General features: G+C 38.6%; 1 protein-coding gene across 2 annotated transcripts in view; it reads right to left on the reverse strand.

The window, feature by feature from the left end:
- Nucleotides 1–12,665, reverse strand: part of pde5ab (phosphodiesterase 5A, cGMP-specific, b) — a 45,787-nt gene extending 33,122 nt beyond the window's left edge. Inside the window, exon 1 of one of the 2 annotated variants that reach the window (XM_051899805.1) lies at nucleotides 12,505–12,665. In XM_051899805.1, coding sequence (XP_051755765.1) covers nucleotides 12,505–12,509 — 5 coding nt within the window. In that variant the 5' untranslated portion in view covers nucleotides 12,510–12,665. Of the gene's footprint in view, nucleotides 1–3,640; nucleotides 3,768–12,504 lie in introns of those variants that run through there. The other variant, XM_051899806.1, reaches the window with a different exon arrangement.
- Between the last annotated feature and the right edge of the window lie 498 nt (nucleotides 12,666–13,163).

The raw sequence follows: 13,163 nt of genomic DNA on the forward strand, positions 1-13,163 counted from the left end.
AAGTCCAAAAAACCACATCAATCCATCATAAATATAATCCATACGACTCCAGGGGGTTAATAAAGGCCTTCTGAAGTGAAGCGATGGGTTTTTGTAAGAAAAATATCCATATAATTTATAAAAGATAATATCTAGCTTCCGTCAAACGGCCGTACGCATCAATTTGCGGCAGAAGACTGACCTCTGACCCGATGCATGACGTATTGACGAACGCGGAAGCGCAGAGGAGAGAGCAAAACAAAACACCGGTCATGAATTAGAAGTCTAAAACAATTTTTAAAGAGAAATGTCGGAGGAGCTTGAATTTGTTGCACATCCCTATTTGTTTGAACCGCGAGAGGCGTCTAAGCTTACGATACTCCTACATCTGCGTCACGTCACAGGTTACTCACTCGCCGTAACTCGATGCGTATGGCCGTTTGCTGGAAGCTAGATATTGTAGTTTTAAATATGGATATTTTTCTTACAAAAACCCATCACTTCTTTTCAGAAGGCCTTTATTAACCCCCTGGAGTCATATGGATTACTTTTATGACGGATGAATGCGCTTTTTTGGACTTCAAAATCTCGCCCCCCCATTCACTACCATTATAAAGCTTGGAAAAGCCAGGATATTTTAAAATATACTATCTCAGATTGTGTTCAACTGAAAGAAGATAGTCATATACACCTAGGATTGCTTGAGGGTGAGTTAATCATATGATATTTTAAATTTTTGGGTGAACTATCCCTTTAAGGATATTTATTTTGCTCCATAGTGTTTGCATGTTTCTGTCTGATCAATCCCTTCTGTGCAGCATCTCATTTTTTAACTGATATCCAAAGATGTGCATGTGTTTTTTTTTTTTTTTTTGTTTGTTTTTTTTATGTTACATCCTTATTCCAGAATGGATTAAATTCATTATTTCCTCAAAATTCTACAAACAATACCTCATAATGATGTGAAAGAAGTTTGTCTGAAATCTTTGCAAATTTATTAAAAAAAAAAAAACGAAAAAAAAAAAAAAAAATTAAATAGTCACATGTACATAAGTATTCACAGTTGAAGTGTTACAGTACAGACAGGTCGGAGACAGGAATACACAAACAACGATGTTTATTGATACCAACAGAGGAGTGACAGCAGTGCAGGTGAATGAATAGTGATAAATGGATGATGAATGGAATGCAGAGAGGTAATACTGTCCTTTGCTAATAGCAGAGATGAAGCTCTTGGATATAGCTGGAGTAACTGGACGAAGGAGACAGGGGAACACTCACACACACAGAAGGAATTCACACGAGGAGAACTGGAGACGCTGGAGACAGGTAAGTAGATCGCTAGGAGTCCTTGAGGTAAACATACAGGTAAGTCTTAATGCAAACGAGACCGGACGATGACGGTGTGTGAGTGTGAGTCCTTTATAGTGCTGGTGATTGCTGTGATGGTGAGGTGCAGCTGTCGGTGATCAGTACTCGGGTGATTGAGTACGCTGTGATTGGTGGATGGTGGAACCTGACGTGTCTGTGACATGAAGCACCTTTGGCACCAATTACAGCCTCAGGTCTTTTTGAGTATGATGCTACAAGCTTGGCACACCTATTTTTGGGCAGTTTCTCCCATTCTTCTTTGCAGGATCTCTCAAGCTCCATCAGGTTGGATGGGGAGCGTCGGTGCACAGCCATTTTCAGATCTGGGCTCTGGCTGGGCCGCTCAAGGTCATTCACAGAGTTGTCCCGTAGCCACTCCTTTGTTATATTGGCTGTGTGCTTAGGGTCGTTGTCCTGTTGTAAGATGAACCTTCAACCCAGTCTGAGGTCCAGAGCGCTCTGGAGCAGGTTTTCATCAAGGATGTCTCTGTACATTGCTGCATTCATCTTTCCCTCGGAAGGTTCTCCTCTCTCCACAGAGAAACGCTGGAGCTCTGTCAGAGTGACCATCGGGTTCTTGGTCACCTCCCTGACTAATGTCCTTCTCCCTCGATCACTCAGTTTGGCCGGGCGGCCCGCTCTAGGAAGAGTCCTGGTGTTTCCAAACTTCTTCCATTTACGGATGATGGAGGCCACTGTGCACATTGGGACCTTCAATGATGCAGAAATTTTTCTGTACCCTTCCCCAGAACTGTGCCTTGATACAATCCTGTCTCGGAGGTCTACAGACAATTCCTTGGACTTCATGGCTTGGTTTGTGCTCTGACATGCACTGTTAACTGTGGGACCTTATATAGACAGGTGTGTGCCTTTCCAAATCATGTCCAATCAACTGAATTTACCACAGCTGGACTCCAGTTCTAGAAACATCTCAAGGATGATCAGTGGAAGGATGCACCTGAGCTCAGTTTTGAGTGTCATGGCAAAGGCTGGTAATACTTATGTACATGTGATTTTTTTTGTTTTTTATTTTTAATAAATTTGCAAAGGTTTCAAACAAACTTCTTTCACGTTGTCATTATGGGGTATTGTTTGTAGAATTTTGAGGAAAATAATGAATTGAATCCAATTTGGAATAAGGCTGTAACATAACAAAATGTGGAAAAAGTGAAGCGCTGTGAATACTTTCCGGATGCACTGTATGTTATCCGCGTTTTAAATTGTGCATTACTGTTACGGTTGAGCAGGGAAGAGGAGGATATAATTGCAGCAGTTTCAAATCCAAGCAAGAGAAACATAAATCCAGTTAGGAAACAGGAGCACAACGGCTTTACAAAACACATGTAAAGACAACGACCGACCCAAAACAACTGAAACACAGGGGTGTATATTTAGGAAAACAGGACACTAACAAGACACAGGTCCAGGTAATCAATGACAAGGGTAACTATAGGAACAAAGGCTGTGTCCAAAATCACCCCCTATACCAGTAAATAGGGCACTATTTGAGGGAACAGCCATTTGGTGTCCGAAACCATAGTGGACGTTATCGAGTGTGCTCATTCAATCCCATAATGCACTGCAACAAGTGTACGAGTGTACAACAGAAAAGGTAATGGTAATTTTCTTTTTTCTTACAGTGAGTGAAAAGTTATTAATAAATTTAAAAACTTTTTAATATATTTATTGGATAATTAATCTTATTAGGCTGCAAATTATGGTAGGATCGGACCGCCTAATTAAGGCGCAAACTCCCATAGGAAGGTTTGAGAGAGTATATGTTTAAATGTTACTATATTTTTTTATTTAGATATTTCAATGACCACAAAACGTTAGATTACAAGTGATTCAACATCAGACAAAACATAAATACTGTTATTATTTATCCCTTTAGATTTGGATCACAAAAAGTTTCAATGTTTTGTTTTAAAGATCAAAAAGATAAACATCATCAGATTGCGTCTTGTACATTTCTTATGAGTTCCCTTTAAAACAGCCGCCACTGCATGAAACACACACACCACCTGTTTCCCTTTGATTCAATACACACCACCAACAATCTGGACAGTTAAAGGGATAGTTCACTCAAAAATAAAAATGTCATTCCAAACCTCTATCACTTACTGAAGAACATAAAGAATATTTTTGAACGGTGTTTTGAACTGTTGAAAGGTCCTCAGGGAAATGATTTTGGGTGAACTATTCCTTTAACAGTTCCTATTATAAATGCATGCACCGTTTGTACGTATATATGCCATGACATGCACATCAACCCTGCAGGCATATTTACCTCCAACAATTCTCCTGAATATCACATCTCCTCTAGGACCATGAAGAGGTCACAAGTAGGGCATTTCAGAGAAAATCTGCTGCGGTAAAAACCCTTCCAAGTGAACAGACCTGAGCTCCGGCTGAATATTGTTAAATGTGTTTGGAGGTAGTGGTGGGGGTTTCAGGGGGTTGAGTCTTTCTTTCTGAGCTTGACAAACCACAGAGTTTTCCCTGGTAAACATCACGAAGGTCTTAGCAAGACTTGGAATAAACACAAAGGAAAGTGTGCGAGGGGGAGGATTTACCCTGATATTCAGGTGGTTTTATGAGATTAATATAAAACAGGATGTCTGAGTTCTGCCTCATGCAAAAAGCATGTTTAATAATGTTTAAACTGGTTGAACAAAACTCTTATGCTGCTGTAAATTAACTGGAATATATTTGCATCATCAATTAACATTCAAAAAGACATAAATTACCATGCATAATGTAAGCTACTCATCTGTTTTAATAATATTGTGGTGAATGTCTGGATCTGCTGGCACACCTTCAAGAGCATAAAACACCTTCCATTTGGAAGTCACATGAACGCATTCATATGTTGAACATGAAAAACCTTCTGTCATATAATATAGGGGTTTATTTGTGATGACTTAGAAAAGAGGAAAAAATGAAAACTTTCACATCAGCAGATTGAGACAATATAAGTTCCCTTTAAAGTCATTGTATAATTTGCACACTGAATATACCGCCTATTTCCCTCTAAAGCAATTGTAAACATTTTCCTATATCTATCACAGTTTTTATTTTAAGCTAGCTCTGTCGTGGTCTAATACATACTCTAAAATACCTAAAACAATTTATATTTCTAGATGACAGAGCCATGTAAATTATAAATCACAACCATGACACATTATTACACCACCGTTCACACCAAGAACTGTAACTATAATCATAATTAGCGTCACACCAGCTCACAATATCGTTCTGTTTATTTCACAGTTTTGTCTCCTGCCGCTTTAAATGCTCGCGATCATAAAAGCAAGAATGATTCTGATTGGCTGTCAATGTTTTTATCATTCATCAACTGGAAAAAAATCATTCTGAGTGATTCCAACGATATCGGCGTGTTGTTCGTATGCGCCAGAGAAAGAAGAGAAACAAGCAAGTATACCTGACGCCACATTCGAGCGCTCCATTCGGCACGTCCGCCATCTTGTAACGGTCAGGATGTCGTCACTCACAGTGATAATCAATGATTGCACAAGCTTCTGGTTGTGTAACTAAATTCCCCAAGAAATGGGATAACCTTTCTCAGGTGGGAATGTGTTGGTTTGTATTTTTATATATTAACTCAATATGGTACTTTAAATGTTTTTACTTTTACTATGGTACTTTTTAATGTTGTGTCAGCTGACACCTATGTTTTGTTGTAGCTATTGTTTAGTTTAGCAAAATCATCTGCTTAAGTCTATTTAGATATTGTTGCATCTAACTATGGTTGCAGATGCTGTCAACTTGCTCTCGAATGTTCGCGGACCACTCCAATTTGGCAGACGGCTTACGTATCTACTTATTTTTCAGGTAAGAGCGGGCATGGCCATTTGTAAATTTAATGTGTCTGGCTTCCGGTGTCATTCGCTTCCCGTTACTTGTACAAAACAGCTCGTTATGCTGCTTGATATTGCAAACTGGTATTTCTTACAATATTGTTTTAATGTATTGTCTTAATTATAAACATATAGGTTTGTAGTGCAAGCATTTTTACAGTTTACTGCACTTTGATATTCTTCTCATTATTTCCCTATAGCGATTAATAAAATCGAAAGTCTTGCACATTCACAGGAAACACCTTACTTCCGCATTGAAAAATAAGGTGGATAGCGGCCGTTTGAAACAGCTAATGAGGCATCTATGTATATATATATCTATGGAAACAAGTGTGCAGCCATCTTTAGAATTTTGTCTTTGCGGTATGTTTCTATGGCATCTCTTTCGAATAGTATTTAGCTGGTGAAGTGGATTTACTTAATGTAGAGTTAACGAAAGTTATCATGAGCATTTGTAATGATTGAAGCAGACGTCATAGACCGGGAAGATTTTAAAATAAATCTGTAAGAGCTTACCTTCATGCTGTGGAAATACAAACCGGAAGACAGAACACAACTAGCAGGGTTGCCAGGTTTTCACAACAAAACCCGACCAGTTGCTACCCAAAACTACCCCAATCACATTTCAGGGGGGTCCCCTGGTAAAAATCGTGCTCCAGGGATAAAATCCGTGTTTTTGGCGGGGTTCTCCTAGTAAAATTCACTTTCCAAGGGCTAAATATCATTGTATTTGGGGTCGCTTCAACCCGCGGACATGAAAAACAACCTGCAGCAAGTGTTAAAGTAGCCCAATTCTGCAGGAAAACTGACAACAAGTGCAGTGCTGAAAAGGGGCGGAGCTACATAAGATCTAGAATGGTTCTGATTGGCTGTCAATGTTTTTATCATTCAATTATATAATTTCTCTGCGCCATTATCATTATAATTGCGCTGTGGACTCACTATTCTTTTACATTTAGAACGATTTTTAGAACTATATCGTTATTGTAGTTGGTTACTCTGGTTATTGAGCATTTATATTGTGTCCAATGGGATCAACATAAAGAAGAAGTCATCCTTCTTTATGTTGATCCCATTGGACACAATATAAATGACCTAGGCTTCTGGAAATACGTTCAACATCCAATCCATCCAATCCATGAAAGATGCTTGTCAATTCCCCAATTATCTCTGTGATTTATAACCATTACACAGCTGTAAATTAGGGTGAAAAGTAGGTCTTTGCTAACAATAGAAGTACATCTGGAACACATTTATCAGTCCAAACACACTGTATGCATTATTGGTTACCTCTATGTGAACCCCATTTTTTTAAACTTTGGTTTGATGTTGAATAATGCAGATTATCAATATATTATTTTCCTAATCATCTACCTTCAAGAGCAGTTTCTTCTGGCAAATGACATTTCTCAACATTTGCTGTTTGTCACGTAACAAACATGTAGACAAGACAAAAAACAACTGTTTAAAGAGGTTGAGGTTTCTGCTGTTTTCCTCCTCTAATGATGTTCAGGTAATTCTCTGTTCAGTGGAAACTGTCGATGGAAAGGGCAGAGGAGCTCATTTCAAGGCGTGAAAACACTCTTGATTTCCCTCAGGCAGTGTCCAAGATTCTGTCACGCTTCTTTCCACATACAAATACAGGCTAAAATCCCACGAGGTTAGTTTCATGCTGTTCTTGTTTTGAGTTGTGATGAGAAGCTTAGTTTGTACAAGTGTAATCAAACACATTACAAAACTATATTAAGCTGATGTAATTAAGCTGATGAATGGATTAGACATCGGTTGGGATTTGACAACAACAAAACAACAAAAATCAAAAGCAAGTTTTCTAGAAAATTAAGTACAAAGAATGTTTTTTAATTAATTATGTTTTTAATTTATGAAACCACTGTAAACTTTATCGTTAAATATTAGTTTGTTATATTACAATGCTATTATATTTTGTGCAGGCAATATGCTTATTTTGTTGGAAACACCTGTGGCATTCTTCATGTTTCTCACAGCCCAAAACTCATAAACTCAAGGCTTAAAGAAGATCCTGAGCTTCCCACTCATATTTATGACTTTGTGGTGCCGTTCATGTGCGTTCGACTCGTAAATATGATCTTTCCGACATAACTTTAACGCACCATTATTCATTTCTGAGGAGACAGAAATGTGGAAAATTCACTGGAGTATGCTGAGCCAGTGCCGTCCCTTTTGAAAAATCACCAAAATATTGAAAGTGACAGTCATAAAATGCCGGACGGAGAACAAAATGTGAATAAATGTTATCAATACAAGATGTCACAATGCATATACTCGTTTTTCACGGTGGTATATGATGAGCCAGATTGATTGCTTTGCTAAGGTTGACAGACGTGTGTGAAGAGAGATAAGTGGAGATTCACTGTGACAGCGGTGTTGTTTTCTTGCTTTATTACTTCAGCTGATACGAGAAGAAGATAAACCTTTCAGCATGTGGAATGACCTGTGTAAATTAGGCTAAGTGACTATCTAATACACTGTCAAGTGGAAATGTACAAGAATGCAAGATATTTCAAGTGATCAGTATTATGCTATAATTCATTTAAAGGAATTTCGAAACTCTTAAGCTGAAAAACAGAAGATAAAACACCTTCCAGGCAACTGATCAAGTGGTTAATGAGCTCCCTTAAAGGGCCGGGTGTTCATTTTCTGCGTTTCACTCCATCTCATGCACAGCTTTCTAAAAGCCAGGTCTCAAACCTGCTGCCCAAAAGGCTATAGCTTGGTTGAGGCATGGACTCCTCTAGACCCCTGAAGGTGTGCTGTGGTATCTGCACCAAGATGTTAGCAGCAGATCCTTTAAGTCCTGTAAGTTGTGAGGTGGAGCCTCCATGGATCGGACTTGTTTGTTCAGCACATCCCACAGATGCTCGATTGGATTGAGATCTGGGGAATTTGGAGGCCAAGTCAACACCTCAAACTCATTGTTATGCTCCTCAAACCATTCCTGAACCATTTTTGCTTTGTGGCAGGAGCATTATCCTGCTGAAAGAGACCACAGCCACCAATACCGTTTCCATGAAAGGGTGTACATGGTCTGCAACAATGCTTAGGTAGGTGGTACGTGTCAAAGTAACATCCATATGGATGGCAGGATCCAAGGTTTCCCAGCAGAACATTGCCTTTCGGCGGTGGACAGGGGTCAGCATGGGCACCCTGACTGGTCTGCAGCTCCATACGCAACAAACTGATGCACTGTGTATTCTGACACCTTTCTATCAGAACCAGCATTAACTTCTTGAGCAATTTGAGCTACAGTAGCTCGTCTGTTGGATCGGACCACACGGGCCAGCCTTCGCTCCCCACCTTGGCCGCCCCTGACCCTGTCGCCGGTTCACCACTGTTCCTTCCTTGGAGCACTTTTGATAGATACTGACCACTGCAGACCGGGAATACCCCACAAGAGCTGCAGTTTTGGAGATGCTCTGACCCAGTCGTCTATCCATCACAATTTGGCCCTTGTCAAACTCGCTCAAATCCTTACGCTTGCCCATTTTTCCTGCTTCTAACACATCAAATTTGAGGACAAAATGTTCACTTGCTGTCTAATATATCCACCCACTAACAGGTGCCGTGATGAAGAGATGATCAGTGTTATTCACTTCACCTGTCAGTGCTCATAATGTGATCAATTTTTATGACAATTTTTTGTGGGCACTTTATATTGGTAGCACCATATATTCAGAGATATATATTTATAATATGCTGGTGGACTGGAATATGTTGTTGGTCAAAATGTTGGACTTCACAGTGAAAGTATTATTAACACATGACTTTCCCCAGATCTCAGAGAAACTTAAATTTAGACAAAGATGCATTAATACCACACACAATTCATATTAAAGATAAATATTTGGAAGTTTAGAATTCAATCATTTTCTGGCTTCCATCAACAAATCTGCTCTCAGCGAAGCGTTTGCTCATCCCTTCATGGGTTTATTTTTAGTAAGAGGTCTTTGGAATAACTCTTGCCTAGAAATGGAAATTTAAGATCAACACAATGAGAACTTGGCTCTGCCGCTGTTTCCCCTGAGGGAATGTGTGACATACAAGTGCTCAGAATTAAAAAAAATAATAATAAAAACATTCACCATACCACAAGGGGATCTCCAAATACTAACAGAGGAAACTGGATTTCCTCTGAAGGGGTCTGTGATGTGCATCAGCCTCTTTTTCCTGACAGTTTTGTCTATGGTGACTCCAGAATGTGTTTTAAGGACTTAAAACAAATAACGGGTCTGCTAAATAAATGACTGATTTGAGAAGACAAAATAGGTTAAAAATAACCCAAGTTTGGTTAAAAATAGACAAACCCAGCGACTGGGGTGTTTTGACCTATTGTTTGATTTAAATGTTTGACCCAACTTGCTGAGTAGTTTTATTTAGTTCAACTATTGTTTAAAAAATACTATGTTGCTCAAATAAGTTGGAAATTAACATTTATTAATAAGTTTAATGAATAATAATGAAACAATAAACATTTATTAAATTGCTTATTAATAAATGTTCACCTTTTGATTATTATTGTTCCCTCTAGTAATTATGTGTCTGATTTTTAATTTCCAAACGTATTTTGGGTTCATTTTAAGCCAGACATGTAGTCATTTTTAAACAATAGTTGAGTTAAATAAAACTACCCAGCAGATTGGTCAAACATTTAACCCAATCGCTGGGTCTGTCCATGTTTAACCCAGCTTGGGTTGTTTTTAACCCAGCATTTGCTAATGCAATTCAAATATAAAACATGTATCCAGCTAGTCTGAAAAATAATAAGCGTTCAAGAGTAAAGGGAATTCTTACAAAGCTGAAACTTCCAGAGTGAGTGAAGATATCAGTGCTGTTTCTTTAACACCACTGACTTCATGCCTTTGCATAATAATACTTTCCCAATTAACTAAACAAACAGTTTACCGTCTTATTAAGAACAGTTCACTCAGCAGCCTCACTGTAACTGTGACCTGCAAGAACTGCCTAATGATTTTTACAAAAATTCAAATTTTCGTGTTCCACAGACAAAATTACAGCACAAGGTTTGGAACGACATGAGTGTGAGTAAATATAGACTTAATGAAATGTAACTGTATAGTGAGAAGGATGGGACAGCTGTTTTATGTTGGCTAAAATTACTCCTGACCCAGATCCTCCAGAGTGAGGTCAGGGCCGTACTGTGGCTTTTGTTTTGTTTTGTGGGAAATTGTTACAAGAAAAGGACATTGGGTCTCACTAAGCATGCGTACGCAAAAAACACATATATGCGTATGTACAGCTGGCTAATGAGAGCTCTAATCTGGATCTGTGTAAAAGGTGTTTATTGTGTTTGAACTGGTTTTGAGAATGACGCATTGGAATTGCTGGAGCGCCCTTATATGGAGACGGTTTGGGCGTGTTTTATGCAAATGACTAACCTTGTGCACACGGCTGCTCATTCCAATTTCACTAACATTAGAACGAAATTAATGCTGCCTTCACATGCTATCGAATTTATCGTAAATACAAACCTGATTTAACGGCAATTTGTACGTATTTTACAAGGTGGCTAATTGGCACGAATTCGTACGACCTCACTTGCACGAATTAAGTTTTTTGTTAATTAATACACATTTTACAAGTTGCCAAATTTGTATGAATTCGTACGAATGATCTACCCCTAACCCCGCTCCTAAACCTACCCGTCACTGGGGTTTAGACAAATCATACGAATTAGCCTCCTCATAAAATACGTACAGATTGGTCGTGAGATAGCGTTGTAAACATTAGTTTCCTAGTTAAAAATTTGGACATGCCCTCTCAAGTCAAAATTTGAATGCAATGTGCTCGTAATTACGACTTCAGAAGTGGGAAGCAGGAAATTTCCGATCTGAAGGCAGCATAAGAACAAATTTATGAGCGTACGCTTTTTCCTGAGAAATTCTCTTGTGCGCACAAATATGAAATAATCCACGCAATTATTAATGAATGAGACTCATTGTATATAAATAGTGTGAGGGTTTGAAACACTGTTAGTGAAATATATGGGCCCAATACCAGTGAGCCAATTAAAGCAAGAAAATCCAACAACAAAGTTATCACACAGCAGGAGAAACAAGCTAAAGAAGCATTGCTCACGCACATGACAAATAACACAATCATCAAACTTTATACAGCATATAAATCAAATTTTGTCTTTGACAAAAACACGACTTTCTCAGCTTTTTGTTCAAAATGAAACGTATCCACATTCAAGAGTTGATAAAAGAATGCATGATGCTAGAATAAAATGTTTATTTCAAGTATAAAAATAGAAACATAGTAGTATACTTAAAGTGCAAAAATAATATATAAACAGTAAACTATAAGTGTGATGTTAAGTTCACTTAAAGAAAACTTACAAGTATACTTACAGTATAAAACTACTAAACTAGTTTACTGAGAGTAACTTCTGTAAGGGATAATCAGTGTTTTGCTCCTGTTTAGTTCTGTTTCCTGTGTTTGAGTTTGTTTCCATGGTTACTCATTGTTTGATTATCGTTTACACCTGTGATTCATTTCATTGCTTGGTTTTTGTTCAAGTTTCTGTTAGTTAGCTGTCAGTTCTTGTCACGTTTTCCTTGGTTGTTTTGTTCTTGTTTTTAGTCCTGAGTTTTGTTAAATAAAGTCTTCATCTTCTGTGTTTAGATCCTTTCACTCGTCTTTGTTTCAACCCACGGCGACTACTTCACAGTGTACTTTCTTAAAGTAAAAAATGTTCAACGAGTATTTAACTATCAGTATACCTATAAGTTCACTTTTAGTATAGTTGCAGTACAAACGAAAAACGTAGTTGTGTACTCAAAGTTTACTAGCGTTACACTTAATATATACTTAAAAGTGGGCCAAGCAGAATTGAAACAGTGCACTTACAAGTATACTACTAGTACACTGATATATTAGTATACTTAAAAATATGCTTGAACTTTACTTAAGTGTATTTAATAAAATAAACTTTATTTTTTTGTAAGGTTTGACAGAAAGACCTGTTGACAGTTTTTAAATCCTGATTCTAAGAACAGAATTAATGATATATTTGTTTCCTTATGTTCTTGTTACATAACGTCCAGCTCTGATGAGGCCCGCTGAACTGAAGGGTGTAACGACACACACCCACTGATCTGATGTCAGGAGGTGTCTCAGTCACCTCACAGTGAACCTCCTCCACGCTCACACCAACACACACACGACTCTCTCGTGTCTCAGATTAACACACAATCACGCATTTTCAACTCACCCCATGTTGAGTCTTCAGATGAAATATCTTCAGTGAAAACAGTATCCGTTTCCTCGCTCTGCCTTCCAACTTTCTCTCTTCAACAGAGGCTTCTAGTAGAGCAGCTTTTATTTATGTCCTTTTTTGGGGTTGGAGTAAATGCAGAGAGCTTGCAGAACATTACATTACTCCCTCGCTGTTATCCCCAGAAACTTTGCCTTCCCTCTCCCTCCCTCCCTCACGCTCTCAACCTCTCTCTCTCTCTAATGAATCCCTCTCGAGATATCCGATATATATAAGCGATCAGGTGTGTTTGTGTGTGTGTTTGACAGATTCTCTGGCATTGATTGAACATGTTAATGTAAAAGCATTGCTGAGCTGTTGCGGTTTGTGTGTCTCTCTGTTTGTCTTATGCCGTTACACACAGGTGAAATATGGCAAGGAAAGGGTTCAAGTTCACTCGTCCAGGACATGAAAACATACCCGGTCATTAAGTGCTCTCGAGGGCTTGGTAATACGGAGCAACTGGGATCCAGTAAGGAACAACTCGTGCCAGTGAGTTCAGGTAACTAGACTCTGGGGTCGAGCGGCTCTGGTAAACATGTCGGGAGAAAAGACCGCGTCTCTGGAGAGGAGATGATCCAGCAGGATTCATCATTACAGAGACACGGCATCGGATT

Source organism: Ctenopharyngodon idella, chromosome 7, assembly GCF_019924925.1.
Source record: "Ctenopharyngodon idella isolate HZGC_01 chromosome 7, HZGC01, whole genome shotgun sequence".
In the NCBI taxonomy this organism is placed as follows: domain Eukaryota; kingdom Metazoa; phylum Chordata; class Actinopteri; order Cypriniformes; family Xenocyprididae; genus Ctenopharyngodon; species Ctenopharyngodon idella.